The sequence below is a fragment of the Podarcis pityusensis genome (assembly GCF_964106645.2).
Source record: "Podarcis pityusensis genome assembly, chromosome: 4".
Lineage (NCBI taxonomy): Eukaryota > Metazoa > Chordata > Lepidosauria > Squamata > Lacertidae > Podarcis > Podarcis pityusensis.
In genome coordinates this window covers 64,868,946-64,895,273 of record NC_138027.1, presented here as the reverse complement: position 1 = coordinate 64,895,273, position 26,328 = coordinate 64,868,946, and the positions used below count along the sequence as shown (strand labels likewise).

At 41.3% G+C, this 26,328-nt stretch overlaps 2 protein-coding genes across 7 annotated transcripts in view; one reads left to right on the top strand and one right to left on the bottom strand.

The window, feature by feature from the left end:
* The window catches only part of PHEX (phosphate regulating endopeptidase X-linked), a gene marked incomplete at its 5' end in the record, with an annotated part of 101,463 nt that overhangs the window by 57,914 nt on the left and 17,221 nt on the right, over positions 1–26,328 (top strand). For all 6 annotated transcript variants that reach the window (XM_081001598.1, XM_081001597.1, XM_081001601.1 and 3 more), the window contains 3 exons: positions 9,847–9,924; positions 15,398–15,501; positions 22,494–22,552. In XM_081001598.1, coding sequence (XP_080857724.1) covers positions 9,847–9,924; positions 15,398–15,501; positions 22,494–22,552 — 241 coding nt within the window. The remainder of the gene's footprint in view (positions 1–9,846; positions 9,925–15,397; positions 15,502–22,493; positions 22,553–26,328) is intronic.
* The window catches only part of LOC308475001 (uncharacterized protein), a 268,471-nt gene continuing 245,182 nt past the window's right edge, over positions 3,040–26,328 (bottom strand). The window contains exons 7-8 of the mRNA XM_081001675.1: positions 7,999–8,064; positions 3,040–6,768 (exon numbers count right to left, since the gene is read on the bottom strand). Of these exons, the coding sequence (XP_080857801.1) occupies positions 8,004–8,064 (61 nt within the window). The 3' untranslated portion in view covers positions 3,040–6,768; positions 7,999–8,003. The remainder of the gene's footprint in view (positions 6,769–7,998; positions 8,065–26,328) is intronic.

Here is a 26,328-nt window from a genome sequence, read left to right as displayed (position 1 = left end):
AAAAGCATTCTAAAAAAAATGTATGTTGATATGAGTGCACTGAGGGAAAACAGAATAGCATTTAAATGCAAATTTTATCATGGGTTTATTTTTTGAATCACAGATTAATGTGCAAATGAAATAAAATAGACTTATGCGTGAGGACCATGAAGAAATGGCATGGATCATACGAACAGCCTGATCTGACCCTCCCTATGTGAAAGCCAAGGTGGTTACTGTGTCCCCCTCTCCTTTGTTGAAAAGAAAGACTAATGAAATCTATAGCATAGGACTTTGATTGACTTGGCACTGCTGAAGGTTGCTTAAAAGAATAACAGATATTTAGTACACAGTTAGCAACACCTAACAATATATTTCTATGCACAATTTGATCCAGTTAAACAGATTCCAAATGCTCTTGTATTCTTTTCTCTTTTTTTGAGTCAGAGTGCAGTTCATGCACAATTCTCTGGATGGAGCTCAAGGTGCTTCCATAGAGGCTGTAGACAGCTCAATAACCAGTGGTCACCACTGTGCTCCTCTCCAATGTGTTTTACATTAATTTAAGGCAGATTTTAAATTAACAACCCATATTACTCCTTTCCATTTAAGGCTACTTTCCCACGAGGCTTGAATCAGCCTTGGCTCAAATCAGTCTGCAACGCAAATGCAAAAGTTACATAGCCAATGATATACTTTTAATTCACTTTCCATGCTAACAGCATTATAAACATATGGCAGAAAGAGCAGAGGAGACTTTTCCAGGTAGTTTTATACACAACAGACTCTCCTCAAAGTATGTTACCTCATTAAAAACGGTTTTAACCTTTTAAGAATGATTCTTATTTGCCCCCTAAGTAAGTTGCACACATTTTAACACCTTTTATTCTGTGCAAGATTTTCTCCTCATTAACAAACCTAGTATATTAATTGAAATTAACCCTTTTCATTCAAGAATATATGTCCCTTGTTCCCCCACTCCTCTGCCCTGCCAATGGGAATAAAAGTGCTGGCTAGCCTCGGCACCCTCTGTGAGTTGAAGGGTGATGGTCTGAACCTGGGAATCTGTTTCTACTTGTGCCACCCCCTTGCATGAGCCTGAATCCTAATGTCACCCTTCAGCCTCCAGAGAGTGATAGAGACTCTGAAGGGGGGGGGGCAGAATGCCTGAAAAGGGCTATTGAGCAAGAATAATTCCAAATACGTCCCTACAAAATTCTTATTTTCAGTCCCCTTGACAGTGAGCAAGAGAGTATGTACCAGTGGGTGTGTGCTTGTGTCTGCATGTAAACGAGGAGGTGTCCCTGTTATCACTGAAGAGCAGCATATTAAATTACTATTCTGGAGAGCAAAAATATGAGGCTGACAACATGCTCCAATCTTTCCCCCCTCCTTCCCCATCATCACAACTTCTGTTCCTCTTTTGTGTGTGATGCACTTCACAACTGACTCCCAAGACTTAAAGGGATATTTTCCTATAGAAGCCAATTATGTGCATTTTATTCTTCCGCTTTCTGTCAGGTCTTGGCACAAACTGTGCAATGGTAGCTCAAAAGTGTTGTTGTTGTTTTTAAATGCCATTGTACCAAAATATATAGGCTCCCATTTTATCGTGTTTCTTGATTTACCACTTAAACGGCATTACTTTGCTGCCTCCTTGTCCTTTGGGTGTTTATGCCATTGTGTGCCTGACATGCTCTGTAGCTCATTATGCTAGCTGGCCGTGGATGTACTTAATCAATAATTCTCATCCTGGCCCAGCTCTGAGTCACCCTGTAGCCTCATAGAAAAGATGCCGAATGTGGAAAACACAATTTTCAGAAAGGGCTTTCCTTTCCCTCACATGAGACACATAGATAACAGGCTGCTCTATCTGTGAAACTATCCTGAATATTGTGCTCCATGATAAGTGTTCTGTAGAGAAAAGAGGTGGAGATAACTCAGGATTGAGACTATGTTAATGTAGTGCTAACATGGATCCTTCTAAAAATGCTAATTTACTCTTGTTTCTTCCAAAACGAAAGCAAAAACCCCACAAAAACCAAACAGACAGCCCCCCATTATTGGGTGGCAGATAATCTTTGCCAGAAGCCAATGATTGTGCATTTCTGCTGCCTAGGCATGATAAATGAATTTTATCACTTGATTCCTCCCCAGTCATAAATGTTTCTGAAAATGTTGGTGGAAAGTGAGCAATGCAGGAGGGAGAGACTCGCATGACCTACCCACTAGCTGTGTGCATGCCATACCATTAAAGCAACCCCAAAGATTCCTGGGAGCTGTAGCTTCAATTCCCAACACCCTTAGCAAACTATAGTTCTTAACCAGGCAGAGAAGACAACTGTGCTGTCTTGGAATGGGAGAGTTCCATGAATTTTCCCAGTGTTCATGCTCTGACTGGACTGAAAGGGGGAAATCAGATGTAACAGGGCAGAAGGACCGCTTACCTTGGTGGAAGAGATGGAGACAGGCTGAATTATCACAAAACTGGATTCAAACTAACTGAATCTTAAGATCTCCCTTCACTGCCATCTCATCATCATATGGGCATCCCTGCTTTTTAACTAAAATGAAAATCTGGGTTGCTGCCATTTTTTAATTCTATGTCCACGTACAACAGCCATATTGTGCATGCCAGAGTGCATCTAAAATTGTGGCAGTAATTGGAGAGAACTCTGAAGGGGCATATATCCAAAGGTGGATATGAGATGTTGAAGTAGCAGCAGAAGCAGCAGCTGCCTTGAATCCCAACGTTGGGAGAAAGGTGGGATATAAATACATTAAATAAATCAGTGATAGTCCAGTAACATCTGGAGGATCACAGGCCCTCCATGTCTGCCCTATGAGTATCCTGGAAGGCTTGCCTGAACAGAGGAATTCATCTGAATGGGATGGAACAGATATATAGGGAGCTATGGGTTGAAGAAGTTGCAGACATGTGAATCTTATGAGTGGTCTGATAGCTTGGTGGATGCTTCTACTTTTTGGAGGTCCATCTGTCTGTGAAAAGATGCAACCATAATTTGTATTATTAATTTCTATACTGATGAATGCTAAAATAGGCTTCCAAGCAGTTGTATGACATTTCCTGAACAAAATATGGATCTGGGATAACCAGGTGAAACACATTCCTCTTCCCTGGCATGATCTGAAACTAATCGCCAAAACACATTTCGTTATCTCTTATCTTTTGGTGTTAGATGATTTGTTGCCGTCACCTTCTGCCTTGTTACCTGGCTGCTGCCAATGCTCAGTCAGTTGTACAGGAATGTCAGTTCCATTAATAACCTGAGCACTGCTCAGACAGATTGCGGGAGAACCGGTGAAGGGAAAGGAAATTGTATTTAACCCTGGACCCAAAGCTGTCATTTTATTTCCAGAGCCCAGCATAACTCCATAAGGCTAACACAATTGCTTGAGATCAGAACACTTTTGGCCACTCTCATATTTGACATGGAAAAGGAAGAGAGGTGGACAAGGACAATGCATGTATGTGCACACGGAAGGAGCCCTTGTAGTCAACTGGAATGCAGCAACGCACAACAATAGTTAAGCAGCCATTCTCATAATTCTTTAAAGATCTGCATGTGACCTACTGGGGCTGCTGTCAGGACCTGGGCAGCTGCTGAGGTCCAAGCCCTAGGTAGGGTTCACTGGCAATGATGTCTGGTCTTCCTGTCGCCCCAGCCATGGGCTACTCCAGCACCACACGTGCTTACAATACCTGTTAAAGATCTGTCCAACTTTGGATACATTCTGTAAGTTTGGGGAAGTCTCTTAACCTCACGTGGGTCAGTGTTACACATGTGTACAAAAATCTTGCCAATCTACATAGCAACAATTGATGGGTTAAATGTGCATTTCTTTAAATCACAATGAACAGTGGGGAGGCAATCCAGATAAATGAGATAAAAGCAACAGCTCATTAAGCAGGAAATTTAATGGCTGCATTTTGTAATGTGAACTCCCTTCAGCTTTTGGGGGATGAAGCTCTTGCACTAAAATATCATTCTGAATCAAGAGGAAAATTATTATTTTTTATCCTCCACCTTTGACTTAAGAGTTTACAAGACTTCAAACCCAGTCACTTTGCATTGTACTACTTCAGGTAATGAAATATGTTACTGTTTTATTTTAGTATAAAATCTGTGTCCAATAATTGTATTATTCATTCATTTGTCCCCCACCCCGCTTTTTTGCTAGCCAGAGTAAAAGATAAACAAAACACCCCAATACATAAAATGTCTGCACAATTTTTTTAAAAATAAGAACCAACAATACCAGTGTGATTCTTTCTCTTATATGCTCAGCATATAAAACAAACATCCCAACTGAGTATAATACAGATGATGACTCAGTACTTAACACCAGGACAGATTTTTTTTTTCTTTTGCCAGCTACGTATTAATATGTTTAACAGCTCTGGCTATTTCTCTCTTAAGACCTTCTATAGCAGACATTTCCAGATGCAGTATCTTAAAACTTCCACTCACACGGGTGCTATTTAGTTTGAACTCTGCATTCTGTGCAAGATATATTGAATAAGGTTTCCAATCTCCTAGCACATTCCTCCCAATGTTTGGAACAAATAGAGTACCAGCCATATGCATGCAACAGTTTTAGCAGATGGTATTCAGATAGCCTACTTTCCATGAAAAATGAAAACACAGACAGACATGTACATAAAGAGTCAATTCATTGTTGCAATTAAAGGGCCCATTACAGAGCGATGAAAGAGTCTTGCTTTCAAACTAGATTTTATGCTAATTTCCCCAGTAAATTTATTTCTTTATTTTAGAATTTAAAAATTGCCCATAAAAAGAGAGATGATTATGTATGCATACATCACATTATATTATTTGTGATTATTGCAAAAAAGTGTTGTTGCAATAGGTTCAGGTTGTCAATGCATAGGGATCTATATGCGCCCTCTTAAATGGTCATAATAAAATGCAATGTTGTACAGCGAGAGTTGAGATAAATGCCTTTTTAAAAATTCTGCTTTGAACATAACTCTAATTTATTGCTAGTGCAGGGATCTTTTTTAGTACAGGAATAGTTTCAACAAGACTGGATGTGAAAGCATACAATGCCCAATTGCTGATCCCGGAGACCAAATTTAGATATTACATGTGGGATCTGCAATTAGGATTTGCCCAATGAGATTTTTGTTGCAGTAATTAGTAGGCATGTGGGGCGCTTTTTTTTTTAAGACTGGGGAACTGGCTATCTATAGGAGAGGGTCTCTAACCCTTTCCCAGTATACATCACAAACAATGCTCATCCTGAACTAACCGATAATTTCTGGGATTTTGTCTTTTATAATTCTGAAATTTTGACATATTTAAGTGAAGGTATGAAATGATTAAAATAATGGCCAAAACCAACAATTTCCTCTTAGAGGGCTTCCCATATTCTTTTTCTTGATGGATGATAGAAGTTAAATATTAGCAGCACAGTGCAGAAAAGGCTATGCAAAGAAATGAGAAATCCAGGAGAAATTAATACCCTGTTGAAAGTTTTGTGCCTTATCTCTTGTGTCAATAATGAGTTAAGATGCTATCTTATACTACCATGAGCCAGATTAGTCTAGGTGCTGTTGTCAAAACTGTTCTCCTCTCCTGTGTGATGTAAATGGTGATATGGTGGTCTTTGGCTGTTGTTGTCATTGTTTTGTCATTTAGTCGTGTCCGACTCTGCGTGACCCCATGAACCAGAGCACGCCAGGCACTCCTGTCTTCCACTGCCTCCCGCAGTTTGGTCAAAATCATGTTAGTAGCTTCGAGAACACTGTCCAACCATCTCGTCCTCTGTCATCCCCTTCTCCTTGTGCCCTCAATCTTTCCCAACATCAGGGTCTTTCCCAGGGAGTCTTCTCTTCTCATGAGGTGGCCAAAGTATAGGAGCCTGAGCTTCAGAATCTGTCCTTCCAGTGAGCACAGTGAGGGCTGATTTCCTTCAGAATGGATAGGTTTAATCTTCTTGCAGTCCATGGGACTCTCAAGAGTCTCCTCCAGCACCATAATTCAAAAGCATCAATTCTTCAGCGATCAGCCTTCTTTGGCTAGATTACCCAAATGAATGAGAAAGGTTTTAAAGGATCCTGCTTAGATTCATAAGCCATCATTTCCCAATATATACTGAGGTAGCCTGTTTAATGGCTGCTTTCCATATCACATCTTCAGTTAAGACAAAGATATTAAAATTCTTCCCATGACCAAAATCACAATGTGGAAGGGATATATGTATCCCTATATGAATTACACACTGGGGTACCAAGCCAGAGATGGATCAATTCTTCCTTGAAAGCCCATATCTTCCTTGAAAACAGACATATTCAATGACATATCCAGCACTGCCATTGAGATTTTCCTCTGGCATCCACTCAGTGCCCCTTTGATTATGAGGTGGTTACCCTTTTCTTCCTTTCCCCTCCCTGGAAGGTTGTGAATTCTCCTTCATTGGGGGTTTTTAAGCAGAGGTTGGCTGCCCATCTTTTGTCATGGGTGCTTTAGATGAGATTCCTTACATTGCAGGGCTTTGGACCAGATGACCCCCAGGGTCACTTCCAACTCTACAGTTCTGTGATTCTATGATAAGTACATAGAGCTGAAGAATGAAATTGGAAGAGTGATGCTCTTTCCCACTGCCACTTTGTACTCTTTGTTGCCACTTCTCACAATGTACTTTACAAGGCTCAGATTTCAAGGCTTTTACCCAGATTCTCTGGGAAAGTGAACACAAAACTTTCCTCTTTCTGGTTGTCAGGGGTGAGGGGGTGGGGTGGATCTGATATGGGAGAGAGAAAGGAACAGAGGTGGTGGTGCCCATGACTCTCACTCAAAACCCCCAAGGAACCCATTGGTCTAAAAAGGTTGGCGCCCCCTAATTTATATTGTATATAAATTCCTCCCTTTTCATTTTGATTTTAATCACTACCCTAAGTGCTGTGACTAAAGATTATAATACCTCTCCCAAGGCTGTGGATGTCCTGTCATTCTGACCAGGCAGTCTGCTTAATTTTGTTCGCACATTATCTTTCAGAGTTTTTCTTTTTCTTTTTGGCATTTAAACACTGTTCAGTTGACTAGGCCTTCTGGATGGCTCACAAATTAAATCAATGCAAATACAATTACATAAAACATAGGAAGCTGTCTTATATTGAGTCAGGTCAATGGCCCATCTAGCTCAGTATATTCTGCTCCAGGGATAGGGAACATTTTTGGCCAGATGTTTATCTCCCCCACCCATATGGGCTAAGTTTGAGAGGTGAATGAGACCAGCCACTTGTCAGTCATGTGACCTAATGTCAGGCGACTGATAAGTAGGTGGGTCTGCCCACCTGTCAATGTTGGCCCACTGAGGTAGGGAACCTTTGGAGTGATGCCAGCTGATCGACAGGTGGGCCTGGTGTTGGAGAAATGGCTTCATGGGCCAAATTGGATCCCCTGGTAGGGCAAGAGTAGACCTTGAATAACCTCAAGAGTAGGCTCCCCACTCCTGGAATACATTGTCTGGCAGCAGCTTTCCTGGTTTCAGGCAAGAATAATTTACCAGCCTGTCATGGAGAGGTCAGGAATTGGATCTGTATACATGATGTTCAGTTTAGCAAATAAATAATATTTTCTGTTGGAGACATTAACTGGTTTTTTAAAATTAAAGTATCAAAATTCAAATGAATTTGTGTAGTGTTGTTCCACATTGAAAGACCAAGTGCTTTGGGGTTTGATCAACATTTTGCAGTGAGTGGTGCACTCATAAATCATCGACTATGCTGGACCAGCTAATCTCCATAGATTCTTAAAAAACAAAACAAAACAAAAAACCTACTGAATAATTAATCCAGTTGCAAAATGGATAGTTTTTGGAAAGGCAGCAGTTCATAAGCTATTCTAAACCCTTGCGCTGGTTTAATAAAAAATGTTAGCTGGCATATTTGTGTGGATGCAACACAAAGGCTGCTTAATTAAGTGATTAAAATGATTACTTCTGAATACATGCAAGACATTTGTGACTTACCTAGCTCATTTAAGCAGCCAACTCAGTGGAAATGTAAATAAGATGTTTCCCTCTTGCCTTCTTGAGCTGAAAATAAGAAGAAAAAACACTCAGAGCCCTCAAATATATCAGTCGAAAAGTCATTGCACAGCTTCAGCCATTGCCGAACAACAGTAGGGTGATCAAAATGGATACAGTTGCATTTCTGTTTTCCTCCCCACCATTTACAAATGTTCCTAAAGGCCCTCCTGCTCCTCATGGAAAACCAAGTGCAAATATTCTCTTTCATTATCATTTGCTTCATTTCCTATTTTCTTTTTCACAGCATTTGTCTTCCATTGTTTTCTCCTGGCACCAGGGATATTTGCATGACAATGGGATCTTTCTTGCTTAAGAGTTCATCTGTTCCTGCTGCTAATTCCCCACCTGTATTCTTCTGTTTGTGACATCTTAATTATCTTCCTTGCAATTAATTGTGATGTTACAGGTAGAAGATTTTAATTTCAGGCGGGAAATAAAAACCCAAGGGCTGAGGAACTGTCAAGAACGAGATGGTAAAGTTTCTGGAATGTTCCCCCTTCCACCGGCCCATTATAAGGGGAGGAGGAAAACTTTGGCACTTAGCCACACATTATTCAATAAAAATGGAAACGCTCAGAAAAGATGTGGAAGATTTTCTTCCCTTTGAGCTTCCTTCCCACAGATCCACATATAGATGGCCAATCACTGAAGTTTGTAGTGGTCAATGAGATTCCACAGGATCTCCTGTTCAGCCTGGCTTATGCTTACCCCCACCCCCTGGCCACCCTTCTTGCCCCGCCAGGGGATCCAATTTGGTCCAATGAAGCCATTTCCCCACCCCCTGCCTCCTTCAGCACCATACTCAGCTCATTATTCAGATAATACACTTTGTGTGGTGGGGTTTGGAGTCTTAGGAGAAAGTGCACCTGGCCCAACTGGTTGACATCTTTCCCAATAGTGTGTACACATAATAGCTATGCTACAGGGCCACCCCGCCCATTGGCCTAGGTGAGGCAGTTGCCTTAGGTTGCAGTCTGAGACCAGCTGGGAGGGGTGGCAGTTCTGGGCCACTCACCTCCTCCTTTGCTTGGCACCCGTGGCCACTGCCTGGGAAGAACAGGGCTGCCACTGCCACTCCTCTCTGGTTTCTTTGTTGCTTCCCACCACTTTCAGTGCACCAGAGCTTTCTCTGAGCAACTCAGAACAGGGCCGCATCAGGTGTGCCATTTTCTGTTTTGCTTCAAGTGGCAAAATATTTTGGGATGGTCTTGCTAGGCTGTAGACCACTCCCATGTTTGGAGCATTTGGTGATGACTTTATTTGCTTGTATGTTTCCACCACATTGGGCATCAGAAAGCTCTTCCCTTTCAGGTCAGTAACCATAATGGAGGAAGTGTGCTTTTAAAATTTATGGTTCATCCATTTGATCTCACTGGGTATTTGCTACAAAAGCTCTCCTATTACTAGTAGGATGAATGGAGTATCTGTGGTACTCTGACTCCCATCGTGCCTATGGCCAGGGATGATAGGAGTTGTCACCCCAAATATCCGGAGAACCACAAATTCCCCACCTTTGACTTTTTAGGAACCTCAATTGTGGTGCATTTTGCTGATATCTCTTATGCTTGTGGCACATAGTTTTGGCAAAAGTAATGGGATGTTGCTATGTGTAAATGGGATGAAATGTATCTTCTGAACAGTAGATTGCCATAATTTATGCTAAAGTTTATTGATGGAACCAGTGGCTCTGTATTCTGAAGCTAATGGCAGCCATGTGGCCAAATAAGGCCACATCCAGGTAATAATGGAGATTCCTTCTCATCATGATGTTTGTATTTCTTTCCAAAGGCGAAAGCAGTTTTGGCTAAAGTGGGTTACCCCGAGTTTATAATGAATGATACATATATTTCTGAAGGCATCAAAACAGTAAGTCTTGTTTTTAAATTGTTATCTAGTGGTATTTGTTATGATGTTTGCCATATGTAAGTCACAAGCAGAGGAAACAAAATAATTAAAATTGGACAGTGTCCAGAGAGGCTCTCGATATCAGTTGTTCAAGGGCTTGGGTTTAAAGCCAGAAAATATAATTTAAAAAACAGCACCTTTCAATGAAAATAGTTCACTTACAACAAGACACCTTAGCTAGAGGTCTGCAACCAATATTTTTGCTGGTAAATATCTACACATTCACCTTGGACATACCCTGATATTCCCTTTCCTACATACTGTTTTGCTTGCCTCTCTCTTTCCGAGCTCATAATTAAACAGTAAAACGAATGGACAGGTGTCCCTCACATTGTACATGAGTCGGTGTCCCTTTCCTTCACCCCACACCTTGAAGAATGTGTGGACAACAGGCCACCAAACCTCTCATCTATGTGTGGAAGTCTCATTCACATGAATTCACACTCGAAATTCTATGAGCTGGGCTTCCTTCCAGACTATCTTCATGGGGAAAACCTCATCTTGCAAGTTCTTAGTTGGAAAATGGAAGGCAGGCTCTTCCACACATCATGGGGTTACTCTTTTCCACCTGCAACTCTCCTCTTTCCTTTCTTCCTCATGTGTGTGCTCCTTCATAGCAAGGTTTTGCACAACAAAAGATTATATGCATAGGCTCTTTACACAGTATAGCATATCTGTTGGGGCAGTGTTGATTCCTTTTAGTCATAATTCCATTACATGGGTGTAGCCAGGATTTATGTTGGTGGGGGCAGTACCTCAGTTAGTTAAGTATTTTTTATTGATTTACTTGATTTAGGGGGACAGTTGCCACCTTGTCTCCCTGGCTATGCCCATCTTCCATAAGGACCGCCTCTCCCCATAGGAACCAACCCAAACCCTGCAGTCATCATTTGAGGCCCTTCTTCGTGTGCCTTCCTCTGGAGGGTAGCACAGAAGAACAGGCCTTTTCTGCAGTGGTTCCCTGCTTGTGAAATGCCCAGGTGCCCAGGAACGCTTCTCTGGCACCTTCATTGCATATCTTTAGGTGACAGGCAAAAACATTCCTTTTCTTCCACTGGCTAATTAAACAATCTATGGCCTTTTTTTAACTGTGGGATATTGTTTTTGTTTGTTACTGTATTATGCATTTTTGTGTTTTTATATCGTAAACTGCCCTGTGATTCTCTGATGAAAGGGCGGTATAGAAATTTAATAAATAAAATAATAATAATTGTACTGCACCAAGATAGAATTTGAATCGGGGACAAGAATCTCAACTTTCCATTTTGAAAAGCAATTTCAAGCACAAGAACAGGCATCAAGGCATTTGGGTATGACTACCTGAAATTTTGTGTGTGTGTGTGTGGGCAAAGTTTTTGTGTCCTGCACAGGTTCTAGTCTCTTTCCTCCAGAAGCTGAAAAAATTGCAAGAAGCAATTTTCAGAACATTCAGCCAGTCATGGGCTCTTTTGTTTATGTGTGTGCACAGAGTATAGACACCTCCGGGAATTACTTTGCATTACCTAGCTAGTGTCTTAAAATAAGCCTGCTGTATGTTTGATTTAAAAAAAAAAAACCCCAAACCAACAGACTGCAATGGTGTTTGATTGGGATTTGATTCAAAATTGAAATTTTGTTCTCAAAGGAGTTATTATTTCAGGATATATTGTCCAAGACATAAATGGCTTGCACATTGACACATCGAGCTCCCACAGGAGGTGAAGGGATATTAACTTTCTGAGTGCTGCATTTCTGCTCTTAAAATGTATGCCTTTAGCTATAGCACAGTTTCCCTTGCTTTGCACATTTCTTGAGTTCTGCTTAATCTCCCACATTATTTACATGAGTCTGTTGTTAAGCATCACATCTCTGGAGGATAAAGTGTTTTTAATTGAAATGGAGGACGATGAGTAAGTACTCCAAGCCTTATTTAATCCATAAAGGGAAGTCTTAACCATGTCTCTAGTTATGTTTATTTTGCAATATATGCAGTGTCTGTCTTTGAGACAAAACAGTGATCATTGTCAGCTGTGTCGTTGGAACAAATTAATGGAAGTTGCAACCCATTTTCTGAGTCATAATCCTACTGCAAAATTGCTGTATATTTCAGTAAGCTAAAAATATGTAGCCCTACAATACACCACAAAGTGTCTTCACTGAGGCCATAGTTCTGCCTGTGATGGTTAAAGCAAGCTGGGAAATGATAATAAGTCACTCCTTTTATTGCTTTATGTTCACATCCTATCAAATCATTGTAGTGTGAAACTTCATAGTTACAGATATTTAAAGCCAGACAAGCCAAACAGCTACAACAAATCTTTTCTAGGCAATAACTCTACAGTTGGGAATGATGAAAGTAGGAGATTTAGTTTATTTTCAAGTTGCTTGGTCAACCAAAAAAAGAAGTAATCTGGAATAAGTGTGTGTGTGTTGGGGGGGGACAATAACAAAATTATTTATTAAATAAACATATCAGTAGCATTTATATTTCACAAACTGTGATATTCAACTAGGCTTAACTCAGAGTATACCCATTGAAATTAATGGACTTAGTCATGTCCATGTATTTCAGTTGGTCTACTCTGAATAAATGTTAGTTGAATATTACTACAATACTTCATCTCATTTATTTTCTAGTACAGTGGTACCTCAGGTTACATACGCTTCAGGTTACAGACTCTGCTAACCCAGAAATATTACCTCAGGTTAAGAACTTTGCTTCAGGATGAGAACAGAAATTGTGCTCCGGCAGCGCGGTGGCAGCAGAAGGCCCCATTAGCTAAAGTGGTGCTTCAGGTTAAGAACAGTTTCAGGTTAAGTACGGGCCTCCGAACGAATTAAGTACTTAACCCGAGGTACCACTGTATGTGTTTTTAGTTGCATGGCATGTGGTGGTTCTGATGCATGACACTGACACTGGTGTGGCAAAAATAACTGGGGTACAGCAGAGAACTAGCTGCTTTTGGCAGGGCCCTTCTTCACTGAGGGTAATTATATTTACAAGAAGGCGAAAGGGCTTAGCTAGTGGTAGGACACATGCATTGGATACACAGTGTCCCAGATTCCAAGTAGGGCTTGAAAAGAAACTCTGTTTGAAACTCTGGAGAGTCTATGCAACAATACTGGACTAAATGGACCAATGGTTTTCTGTTGAAACTGAGTTAATGGTTAGCAACACAGGTTGGGATATAGATCAGAGAATATGAGAAGGAAGGTAGAGAGAGCTTAAGGTGCAGCAGACAGACTGATGGTGGAACTTTAAGGACATCACTTGCTGAGTGGGTGGCGGTGAACTCTTCACTTACAATATGTCAGGAGGTTTAATGCTATCACTTGCGGATTGAATCAGAACAATGGATTTTTATCATACCAAATGTGTTAATTGGCTTCCCAATGCCACAATGTTTGTGTTATCAACAGTCATTGTTTTTTTCTTTTTGTGTGTGTGAATGGCCACTGTTAAAAATGTTACTGCCATGGCTGTACTTTTCTGCATTTTCTTTCCTTCTGACCTCACCATTTACACCCACCCCCACCCACCCAATGCAGGATAATGCACCCGAAACACACTGTAGACCACAAAAGCTTATGTCATAATATTGGTGTTAAGGTGCCACAAGACTCTTGGTTGCTTTTGCTCAGGAGACTAACATGTGTACCCTTTTGGAAACTAATATTAATTCTGCCGTTAAGTGCTTGCATTCCATTGCTCTTATTTGGGCGTAACCCTTCTTAATATTTTCCAAATGGTTTATATGTTGCATTTCCTTCAAAACAGTAGAAATACAATTTACAAATTCCTTAACTTTACCATGTAAGAGACAGGGTGGGAATAATTTTTCACAAACATTTTCCCAATATATTTTTAACTTGACATTTAAGAAATATGAAGTCAGTCTTACACCTCAAAGGTTAAGCAGCTTTTGTTACATGCACCAGAATAAAAGGTTTTGTGGAAGGTGATGGGTTTTTTTAATGCACTCTTTGGTATTTTGAAAGTTGCACTAAGCTGCCGATACTTTTCAAACAAGCCAGGAGCAGTAATTAGACATTAACGACTTACGATCTGTAGCAGCAGAGTCTGAGTTTGAACTGGAGGTCCTGGCATTCTATCTGCTTACTAGTTCTCTGAGTCACCTACACACTGTCAGCAGTCATATTTTGTTACTCCTCGATGTCGTAAAATATTTATTGGCCCTTGAAGGGTGTAATTTGAAAATTAATAAATAAAAGTGGAGCTGCTTTGTGAGTATTAAAACTCCAGGGGGAGATCAGCTTTAAAAAATAAATAGATATTTATTTTGCTTGCAAACCTTTCATGTTTTAATGCATGTTTTTAGCTTTGCTTCCCTTGTTAGAATGATTAACTCTTTGCTCTTGCATGCCCCAGGGTGGGGTGTGATAGTTCCGTTTGCCCTCACTTGCACAGTTTGCCCTCATTTATACCTTACTTAGCACCAAAAGGTAGATGGCTAGCAGTGGCTGAAATGCACATAGTATTTTAGGGTGTAATCCTAAAGCCAGTGGAAAGTTGGCTGAGGGGCTATTGGATGTGGAGAAATTGCTGTGCTACCACTGACAAGGGAGGTGCACCGGCATGATGGCTCACTGCCTCCATCTCTAGTATGTCAGCAGGAAACTGGGCAGGCGTAGATATATCCTGACAGAAGGGGACATGTGAAGGGTATCTGAGGATCCACTTGATTCCAAGCCCCTTCATCCCCCCCCCCCCAGTACCATTCTACTCCAAAGAAGCTCTGAACAACATCAGTCTTTCCCTCCCTACAGGAGGGGGGATAGGCAGAGAAAAAGACCCTCCCCTTGCTCTAACTGCACTGAGCTGCCAGGGCTTCTGAAGTGTCAGAAAATTCAACTTGGATTCTCCCCCCTGCTTCATAGGATTGCTTTGTCATATATCTAGATACAAGCAGTGCCTATAGAATAGCTATTTGAAAAGTATCTCAGTTGCTGAATAGTAGGCAAAAATGTTTTGCGGACTGTGGGATTTCTTGGGAAATGTCAGCATTTTTGCAATTCCTGGCAGTCTTCTAAATATTCAGCAGTTTCCTGACATTCACATGTCAACAAGTTCCATTGAGTTCAGTGGGGCTTACTTCCAGGTAAGTGGATTAGGGGTTTCAGCCATAACATGTAAAAATAAAATTCTGTAAGGCAATTCCCATTCCTTCAATTCTATAAAGCAATTCCCATTCCTTCAACAGTTGCTGTTTATGGATTTAATAGAAATGGTGCAGCTCTATGGGAATGATATGTTAACATAAAAAAGAAATCTGTGAAGAAAAGCTCAAATGAATTCTTGCTCGGTATCAGAACATTTCAATTCAGAGCATAGGGTTTATGAGAATGTTTTGCTTTGCAGACATTAAAGTTATTCTTTGTTTTCCTCGCTGAATCTATTGGTTATACTTGCATAACCCTCACATTCTATTCCCAGATGAAGTTTTTAGAAACAGACTATTTTGGCAACGTGCTTCAGACCCGCAAGCAGGCAGCGCAGTCCGATTTCTACTGGCTGAGAAAAGAGGTTCCAAAAACAGAGTGAGTAGAAAAGAAATGCATTATCAAAAACTAGACCCGGTGCTTCATCACATAATTGACATGCGGGGAGCATAAACACTCAGGGCACCATCCAGCCAAAGTTTGGCACTTTTAAGCCTCATTGATTTCAATGGTGGAGTTACGCAGGTGCTTAAATCTCACACAGCGAAATCAATGAGAATTAAAAGTGCTTAGCTTTGCTTGGTTTGGAGTTTGATGTGTGTGTTTTCTTTTCTTTTCTTTCAACCCCCCTCCCCCCCCAATAATGGCAGTTTCTGCTGGCAGTTGTGTCAATTTTGGAATGGTACAATTTTGGCACATTAGATTTTTCTAAAAATAAGAGGAAGTGTTGCTGTTACTGACTTAAGTTACCTGCTCACCACAGGAATGGTATATATACTTAGCACATAACCTGAGGCCACTTAAAATGTTTTGTTCCAAGTTAAATTGATGCTGTACTTCAATAGAATTTGAGTTTTCTCTGTATGAAAACCTGAGCTGGAAATACAGATTTGGCTTAGTCCTGGTTATCAAACTTATTCTCCTAAAATGTGTTTTCAAATGTTCATCTGGCTTTATGTACTTTTGCATATGAGGAGGAGAGAGCAGTGTGGATGAGCAGCAGGAGTTGGATATGCATCTCTGTCTTTTGCCAATAATTGGCACACCTCACAGACACGGCAAGGTGCTGTTGTCACTCGCTGCTTGCCAAAGACCTAACTTCAGTGTTTGATTCCTTGCCAGTTGCACTTGTTGTGCTTCTTGTGATCCATGTTTCGCTTTAAGTAGTATCGTGGCCCCATAAAGTCTACTAAAAGCTTCTGGAGAGTAGCTGTGTACTGTCTGATATAGGGAAGTGGGACTTGCAAACAAATGTTGCCACGTGCTCCCATTCAGGGTTCCAGCCAGCCAGTCAGCCAGCCAGCCATGCTCTCTTCTAGGATACTCCAATCTATTCTCCTCCCCACTAGTTTCCTGCTGCCCCACCCAACAAGTAGCCAGCATTTCATGCCCACTGAGCATGCTCAGTCTTCATTGAGCTGCACTCCTGCTCCCTCCCAAAGCCTGTTGATGTCACCTTCTTGTGAATGAATGGTGCTGTTTTCACTGCATAAGGACAGGCACTAAGAGATGGACTTTGCTATTATCATATAGGATTCTAGATCCTGCTTCCAATGCAGTGACATGGATTTTCCCTACTGGGTGGAAAAAAATAGCTGATGCCTATGAAAACAGGGTATGTGACAGATCTCTGCCTGCACTGACAAGTCTAATAGTACCAATCCTGTGTGATGAATTCAGGTGTCTTTTTTTGGTCCTTTAACCATTGATCAACATTGGTAATATTTGGTAAGGAAAATGGGGTGGTGTTTCATAGCAAGCATGAGGAAGGGAGATCTATGGAATGGAGCCCCTGCGTCTGTGACACTATTTGTGATACTATTCAGAAGCATTCGCAGTGGCTGAAGCAATATAGTAATTGTGATGGAGGAATACATTGAAACTGTAAGAAAGAACCCTGAAGGGATCAGTTTGAGACTATTCTGTGCCATAGATCAGCAAAACGCATTATATTTATCTCACCACGAGTTTCCAGAGCAGCGAAAAACATTTGCTCCTTTATGAAGAAGGAGATAAACACCCTTGATCCTTCATTCTTGTGGAAGTGGCTATTAGCTGCACTAATATACCCTGAAGAGATTCTTAGTATGATGGAAAATGTCACTGAAGGTGAAATTAATTGGCAGATAATCCCTGAAATATACAAGTTTAGGGCTGTCCCCTGTGAATCATACCCCATTTCTGGCATACTTTGAAATGAAGGGGATTATTCCCTGACTCAGCATGAGGTAGAATGTGATTGAGCTTATCTCAAAAAAATAAAAATAATAATGCTTACTCCTTCAAGGACTGCTTAATGTCACCCCTTCTCCACTTGATCTTCATATTTATGTGGCTTAACTCTTTTTCTACATGTGTGTTTCTCAAAATGCTGTACCAATAGAAAATGAGGAGTCCATTGATATGCTGTGCGTGTGACGTGAGCATAATCACTTCCCATCTGACATCATTATCTTCTATGGCCTGGCCCTTGAGACCCTATGAAAGATAGAGACTGTTTGAATTTCAAGGGGCCAATTAATGCAACGGAAGCAAATGAGTCTAAATTGGGACTCACCAACCTTTTTAGTTCTGGGGGCACTTTTAGATTTTGAGTGGTGCTGCGGGCAACACCCCACTCTAGTCATTTCTCCCTGTCCAGATTGTCCCAACCCCCACTAAGAAACAAAAAGAATGCACTCTTGTGCACCTGTGTGTGCGCGCACCCACCCACCCACCCGCGCACCCACAGTTTTCCTGGGTAAAAGTTGGATCCAGTAAAATTTATCTGAGCCTTGAAAAGCACATAGAAATTCAAGAATAAATGGGAGAGTGTTCTTCTTCCAACTTCCGTCTTCAAAATGTATTTGGGTGACTTCCCTCACCACCTCATTACTGAAGAGACAGTGAGTGGGAAGACTCTGAGGCTTTGTGGGCACCAGTGGAAGAACTCACAGACCCACCACATCAGAGACGTGGTCTAAATATTCATGACTGCAGAACAGGTTCCACAATATGTTATCACCTGCGGATGATATATTTGAAAATATATTACTACAAATGTCTTTTACTTTAAGTACAGTCATACCTTGGCTCCCAAATGCCTTGGGAGTCAAACGTTCCGGCTCCTGAACGATTGAAAACTGGAAGTGAGTGTTCTGGTTTTTGAACGTTATTTTGGAAGCCGAACGTCCGACGGGGCTTCCGCAGCTTCTGATTGGTGGCAGGAGCTTCCTGCAGCCAATCAGAAGCCACGATTTGGAAGTCGAACATTTTGGAAGTCAAACGGACTTCCGGAATGGATTCTGTTCGACTTCCAAGGTACGACTGTATATAGGTGAGTTGTATGTATTGCAGTTGTATGCCATGAATAAACTACTTGCTGATCAGCTACAGCTGCATTTTGGGGCTACCATGGGGGGACTGCTATCTCCCTCCCCTCGTAAATAAACATGCCCTCATTGTTTCCTTTCGTGCTTCCTTCTGATGGGTTTCTTTGTCAGCTGTCTTTTGCCCCAAACAACACTGTAGGCTTAGGCTGTATCCTAGCCTCACTTACCCTAGAGTAAGAACCACCAAATTCAATAGGACTTACATCTGAGGAGGAGACATGGTTAGGTTTGCTATGTGTTTGCACACTGGGCCCTAGTGTGTGACGAAACTGGTGTAACAATGAAGCAGCATATTTTAGGGACTAATATATGGATGGGGGGGGGGGGAGGGAGGAAGCTATATATAGATAACCACCTGTACTTGTTTGTTGAATATGTTCTGCAACCTGTAATTTTGGATTTACTGCAAGCAAATTTCTCTTCATAAAATATTTTCAAGACCAAGCCTGGAATCCTGCAGTAAAATTCTGAAAAGATATCAGTTTAATTAGAGCTGTACAAATAAGTCTCTTCACATAAGCTGCTTGCTCTGTATTAAGCTAGAAATTTAACATAATTTGTTAGCAACCTATATTTAAAAATCTGTCCATGCAAAATTATTCTGGGATGTGTTCCAACTCTAATTATAGGGAAGCAAGCATGAAAAGTCAGAATCTGGCTCCATTTGTTGAATATGTCAAGAATATGCCAAATCACCTACACTAAGGTTGCAATCCCATAGCTGTTTACCTGGTGGTAAGTGCCACTGAACTCAGTGCGACTTGCTTCTGAGTAGAGATGCCTAGGATTGCACTGTTAAGTCACTAAAAATATGCTAGGTCGTATTCAACTAAGTTTTACTCAGCACAAACCTATTGAAATCAATGGACCTGAATTAGTCATATTTATTCCTGCATTGCAGGGGGTTGGACTGGATGACCCTCGAGATCTCTTCAAATATTACAATTCTATGATAAATTCTAACTTTCTAAAACTACCTAAAAGCAGTTATACATAAAAGCATTCTTCCACCCAATGATCTCATGGTTGCCAGGAACAGCAGTATTCTTCTACTACCAAATGCTGGGTAAACAGAAATGTTTTAAAATTGCTCCTGAAACATAAATCATCATGATGAAGACAGGTGCACCTCACTCAGGAGTGTACTCCACAACCAGGGAGCCACCACTGAGAAAGCCCTGTGATGGGGCAGTGCCAACTGGGCAGCCCCCAGTGGTTTGCTTTGAATTAATTTTATAATGAATGATTTTAGTGTGTTGTGTTGTACTGTTGTACTGTTTCATTGTTGTTAGCTGCCCTGAGCCCGGCTTCGGCTGGGGAGGGCGGGATATAAATAAAATTTATTATTATTATTATTATTAAAAATATCTTTTGTTACACCAATGAACAATGTAAAAAATGCAAACCAGTAAACATTTGGAAGACTTGATACTTTGCTTAAAGTGTCCTGAATGTTTGTCACTTGAAGAAGACGCATAGGACAGAACTGAGGTCTCTTGGTGAAATCTGTAGAACTCTTTGTGCAAGAACTTAGAAACAGAGAAAGCTTTGAGACAGTGGAAGCAGATATGAATAAAAGAGATAGTGTCAAAGGTTGAGACCATGGTAGAGACTTGAAATGCAATGGCATTTTAAATTTCCAATAAAAATGTCCAGTGTCTCAAATGTTTCCCTGCAGGTCATTGCAAAAGTCATTCATTTTTGTCCTGTGTGAGGGCACCTCTTTATAAGCGCCTGTGCTACTGCATTTCAAATTAGTTTATTTGGCTGCTGCCATAAATGACTCTGAAATTGGAATGCAGTCAACCCTGCTAAATGTTTTCTCCCAACTCCTCAGCATAGATGTCAGTCATCTTCTGGCTTCTATTATCTGACAAAAAATATATATATCTGCCCTGCCATCTTATCATTTTCTCTCTGTGTGTAAGAGACATAAATCAATTCTTTCTAAAATCTGGTAGGACAATTATTATTTTCAGTTGATAATAATGGATATGTAAGATATTCATATGATAGTGTTCTGTGATGTTTCAATTCATTTCCAGTTTTCCAGCTTATTCAAAAATATACAGAAATGAGTAAACTGTTTCTTGAGGCTTAGGTGGCCTCAGTGGCGTGGAGTGCCTTCTATCAGCTTTGGCTGGTGGCTCAGCTGTAGCCCTATCTAGACAGGGATAGCCTAATGTGTGTCATCTATGCTCTGGTAACATCTAGGTTAGATTACTGCACTGTGTTATACGTGGGGCTGCTTCTAAAGACAATTCAGAAACTTCAGCTGGTGCTGAATTCAGTGGCCAAGTTGCTCACCAGGGCAAGACAGTGTATAAAGCCAATCCTGTCCTTAGTACACTGGCTGCCAGTTAGTTTCTGGCCCCAATTCAAAGAGTTGGTTTTGACCTATAAAGCATTCAATGGATCAGGACTGCAATACCTCAAGGACCTCCTCTACCCATATGAACAGACCCAGACCCTTTGATCATCACCTAAGGCCCTTCTTCATGTGCCTCCTCTGTGACAGGTTTGGAGGACGGCAACATGAGAACTGCCTTTTTTGCAGTGACTCCCCATCTGTGGAATGTTCTCCCCAGGGAGGCTTGCCTGGTGCCTTCATTACATATATCTTGATTTTTGCTTATTTGCTTTTAGTTATATTTTGAATTGCTATACATGACAAGATGATTTTTGTTGGATATTTTTATAGGTTGTAAACTACCTTGGCTACAGTAATGCAGAAACAAATTTTAAAAGTATTTTTTCCAAAAAATTCTTCATTCTCAAGCACTTGCTCCCCAAAGGACTTTCAGGCTAGAGAGAGAGAGAGAGAGAGAGAGAGAGAGAGAGAGAGAGACTAATTTTTCTCTTTACAGAGAAAGTAAAAGCAAAGTTACTGAAGTCATAGCCTATGACAGCCCTTAAGTAATTTTCTGAGCAGCTTAGCCCTTAGAAGATTTATTAGACACTCCCATTCATTGATTCTGGTGTTAATTGATTTATTTGCATTTATTCTCAATCATGAGAGACAGGGTGCCATCAAATGGTTGAAACAACAAGGACTTTCAAATATGGTTTCCTAATACACATATTTAATTTTAAATGTTCCAATTCAGAAACAAATCTACACTTCCCCAGATGTTACTTAATCAGTATGATGCTGCAGTGTGCTTGCGATGGTGAAGCCTGGTCAGGAACAGTGTTGTGCTAGAAGGAGGGGGAGAGAAGGACAAAGAAGACCACGAGGGAAATGGATTGTGAAGAAAAAAAGTCTGTGTGTGTGTGTGTGTGTGTGTGTAGGGAAATGAAGGGACTCCCTGGATTCTGTCCTGATATTCAAAACACATTTCTGACTGAGCTTCAGCACAATTTTTACCATGGGTGAACATAAAGAATGAAGAGTTTGACCAGAGGAATGGAGAATGTGCTAGGCTGTGGGACCCTTTTTTTTTGAAGAGCTATTCGAAAGAAGGTATGCAGGGAGGGACACTGACAACCAGGAATAGATTTTTTTGTGCCAAAGGGAGTGAGCGTTCTAATTGCACATTGTAATGATACAGGATGTGGGTGCAGTGCACTGTTGCTGTTGTTAGTGATGTCTGGAGCGCAAGTCCATGTGATATTCATGCAGCTGCAAGTGTGTACAGAGAGTGGGGAATGGATGACCATATGAAACTGCCTTAAACTGAGCCAGACTGTTGAGTCCATGTAGCTCAGCATTCTCTACACCAACTTGCACATGTTTTTTCATGGTCTCAGGCAGGGGTTTTCCCCATCATCTTCTGCCTGGTCCTTTTAACTAGAGATGTAAGGTAACTGATCCTGGGGTCTTCTGCCTGCAAAGGATGTGCTCTACGGCCACTCTTTGAACATAAGCCATAAAATCATGAAAGCAGTGGTGGTGATTTTTTTTAATATTCTGGTCTCAATTTACAGAGTTCACTATTTTTGTTTGTTTGTCTTGTTCACAAAACCATCAACTCTAACTTGCTCTCACTATTTCTGCAGGTGGTTTACAAGTCCAACTACCGTCAATGCCTTTTACAGTTCATCGACCAATCAGATCAGTGAGTAAAATGTACTTTGATTAAAATTACAACCGCATTACTTACATGGGAAAAACGGTATCCCCTTTGCTTCCTCGAATATCAAAGTCGCATCTTCTCTTTCCCTGTGCCAATTGCTAGCTGGTGCTGTTGTGACTCTGAGGGCCTATTAATACATTACTACTGCAGTTTAGGAGTTGCTCCAACATGATCATGTAATGGCCCCATACAGGAGCCAAATAGAGTATGCAGATTACATGGCCCCATACCATAACACTTTCTGTCCCACCAGGAAGAAGCTTATTGCTTTGGAAAGTAACATGGTACCTGCACATACCGTGTGGTTCCTATAGAGACATAGCTAGTGCAGCATGGAACCAATTTTTCAGAAGTGGTTTTCAGGTTTATTAAGGTTTTCAGGTACCAGCCACCATCACATCCTTGGGTGTTTCCAGGAACAACATCAGGGGTTAAGCATTGTGGGGCAGCTGTTGTTGATGTCTATAGCTCATCAGGAGACCTACTACCAATTCCAGAATCCCATACCTTGATGCTCTTTCTCCTTGCTCCTTTCTGCCTGTATTAGGGAAGAGCAGTGGGGCAAGAAAAGGAGCAGTAGCTTCCACTTGTCCTGCCCTTTCCTCTGGGTGGGTCTATGGATCGAGAAAAATTTGGGGGCGTGCAGGGAGAGAAGAGGAAGGGGAAGTCCCACTTCAGAAGTGGAACATCATGCATGCAGTGCTGGATACGACCCTCGGTCTTCTGAAAAAAGTTGGCTCAGCTTTATGTGCTTCTGAAAAAAAACATGCATAGGATCGGGCTCCTGTTAGTATTATGGGAGCTGCTGCAGATTACAAAGCCAACTTTCATCACAGATGGACAGGTCCTTTAATGCAGGCATGCTAAGCTTCCAAATACCTGGATAATGTATTTTTTAAAATTAACCTTTATTTTAAAAATAAAATTCTGCTTAAAGGAATTATGTTGCTAGAAACAGATAGAAGACATGAAGGCATGGACCTGTGAAGTAGTTAGTCTTTGATTATTGCACCTTGTTTGGCATTGAAACCATGTGACTTTAAGCTTGATAAATTCTCTGATTTTGCTCAGGGTCATAAAATGAGGGTTGTTGCTGTTGCTGTTGGTGTTTTAAATAAAGTATTTATATGCTGCTCAGTTAACAAAGTTTCTAAGTTTTAGCTAGGCAGAATTGAGCAGTATTATTCAGTACCGAATTTGTTATGCACAATTAACTCTTCAAACTTTCGCTTCAATAAGGAAATTATTTTATTCTGAAGTTTGGGTTTTTCCTCCCTTTTCTATGCCTTATTTTATTATGGCATTTCTCCATTTTTATTTTTACTTGTTTAAGGTTATTTAAGACTGATTTTACTGGTTTCTTTGGTTGAGAAAACTGACTGTCCCTGCTAACTTCAGCACAAGGGCTTGTATGCAGACTCACAGCACAAAATGTGTCTCTGTGATTAGTCATGACTGAATCCTCTGGTATTTTGTTTAAGTTCATTTTCATTTTGGTATGATCTGGATCCTAGAGCTGCCATGCTATAGCAGATTAAACAAAGCTGTCCCAAAAGAAAAAAATGAAAAGAAGAGTCAGGGTTCCTGGTCTGGGATTTCACAGCTAGCTGTGTCTAACAGCATCAAGAAGCCGAGACCTGTCAAACGTAACCAATCAGTCATGGGCATACAAGCAGTTGTGCCTTGCATCTCTCCTCCTGACCTTTTTGTATCGCTAGTGTTTGACCTTGAGATCTTGCTACCTGCTGTTTTCAAGAGTCAACAAATCCATGTGGCATGAACTGCACTTATTTAGAGTTGTCTATTGCTGTATATAGTTACACAAGCAGCATATTTCTGTGTGCTAGCTTGCATCAGGGCTATGATTATACATACCAGTTGCTGGAAACTGCAGGAAGAAGAGGAGTTTGGATTTGATATCCCACTTTATCACTACCCTGAGGGACACGGGTGGCGCTGTGGGTTAAACTACAGAGCCTAGGACTTGCCAATCAGAATTTTGGTGGTTTGAATCCCCGCGACGGGGTGAGCGCCCGTTGCTCGGTCCCTGCTCCTGCCAACCTAGCAGTTCGAAAGCACGTCAAAGTGCAAGTAGATAAATAGGTACTGCTCTGGCGGGAAGGTAAACGGCGTTTCTGTGCACTGCTCTGGTTCTCCAGATGCAGCTTAGTCATGCTGGCCACATGACCCGGAAGCTGTATGCCAGCTCCCTCGGACAATAAAGTGAGATGAGCGCCGCAACCCCAGAGTCGGTCACGACTGGACCTAATGGTCAGGGGTCCCTTTACCTTTACCTTAAGTAGTCTCAAAGCAGCTAACATTCTCCTTTCCCTTCCTCCCCCACAACAAACACTCTGTGAGGTGAGTGGGGCTGAGAGACTTCAAAGAAGTGTGACTGGCCCAAGGTCACCCAGCAGCTGCATGTGGAGGAGCGGAGACGCGAACCCGGTTCACCAGATTACGAGACTACCGCTCTTAACCACTACACCACACTGGGGAAGTGTGGAGTGCTTTTGTGCTCGGGTCCTGCTCATGGGTTTCCCACAAGGATCTTGTTGGCCACTGTGAGAACAAGATGCTGGACTAGATGGGCTCTTATTAGGTTCTTATTCATCTCTTAGGAAGAAGAAACAGGGTGTTGATTCAAATGGTTTATTCTTGTTGGAGGAACTGCTTCCTGTACTACCGATTCTGTGTTAACAGCAACACCCCCCCCCCGCCCCCGGAGTTTAAATTTAACACAGAATATAACCAGCCATTTTGACATACAGGTGACCAAATGGCTTTGGCAAAACATTTCCTTGACATATATCTATCCCATATATATTTGTAACTTGTGTGTATGGTGTGTACACATACAGACTGGGGCAGATCAACCTCATCATATATTTTTTTTAAACTACCACATATTGGGACCCCTATAGAAAGACCAGGGCTCAAACTCCTCCCCGCATCCTCCACACAATCAGGGCACCAATATGACCTGTTGAATGGAACATCTGCATATGAAGAGGAGGATTTCACATGTTAACTTTGGTATACTGACAACTGTACACAACATGCGTAGGCTTGCCATATGTCAGGAAAATTCCTGACATGTCCTGGTTTTCGGGTGTAAAAATGGTGTCGGGGCGAATTTTGCCAAAGCAGCAAAATGGGAGGAAAACCCAGGTGTATGGCAATGTGCCGGAAAAAGCAGCGGAAACAGCTCAAAAAGCTTAATTTTTTTTAAAAAAATCAACAATTTGGGGTTGTTCCCCCCAAAAATCTAAAACAAAAACCAATTTTTTTGCAGCTGTCAGGAATTTTAGTTTTTGAAATATGGCAACCCTAAACATTTGGTTGTTTAAAAAATATTCTAAAAGTATGGCTCGACTCTTGTATGTACATAGGCATGATCTACATCACATAAGAATTGTGCGATAGGGCTTCTATCTATGTGTTAATGGTCTTCAGAGCATCAAGAAGCACTTCAACCAAAGTTTTCTTTGGATCCTAAAAGGATGTAGTGAATCACTACAACCATATATTTACTATAAAGGTAAAGGGACCCCTGACCATTAGGTCCAGTCGTGGCTGACTCTGGGGTTGCGGCGCTCATCTCACTTTATTGTCCGAGGGAGCCGGCGTACAGCTTCCGGGTCATGTGGCCAGCATGACTAAGCCGCTTCTGGCGAAACAGAGCAGCGCAAGGAAATGCCGTTTACCTTCCCGCTGGAGTGGTACCTGTTTATCTACTTGCACTTTGTGCTTTCAAA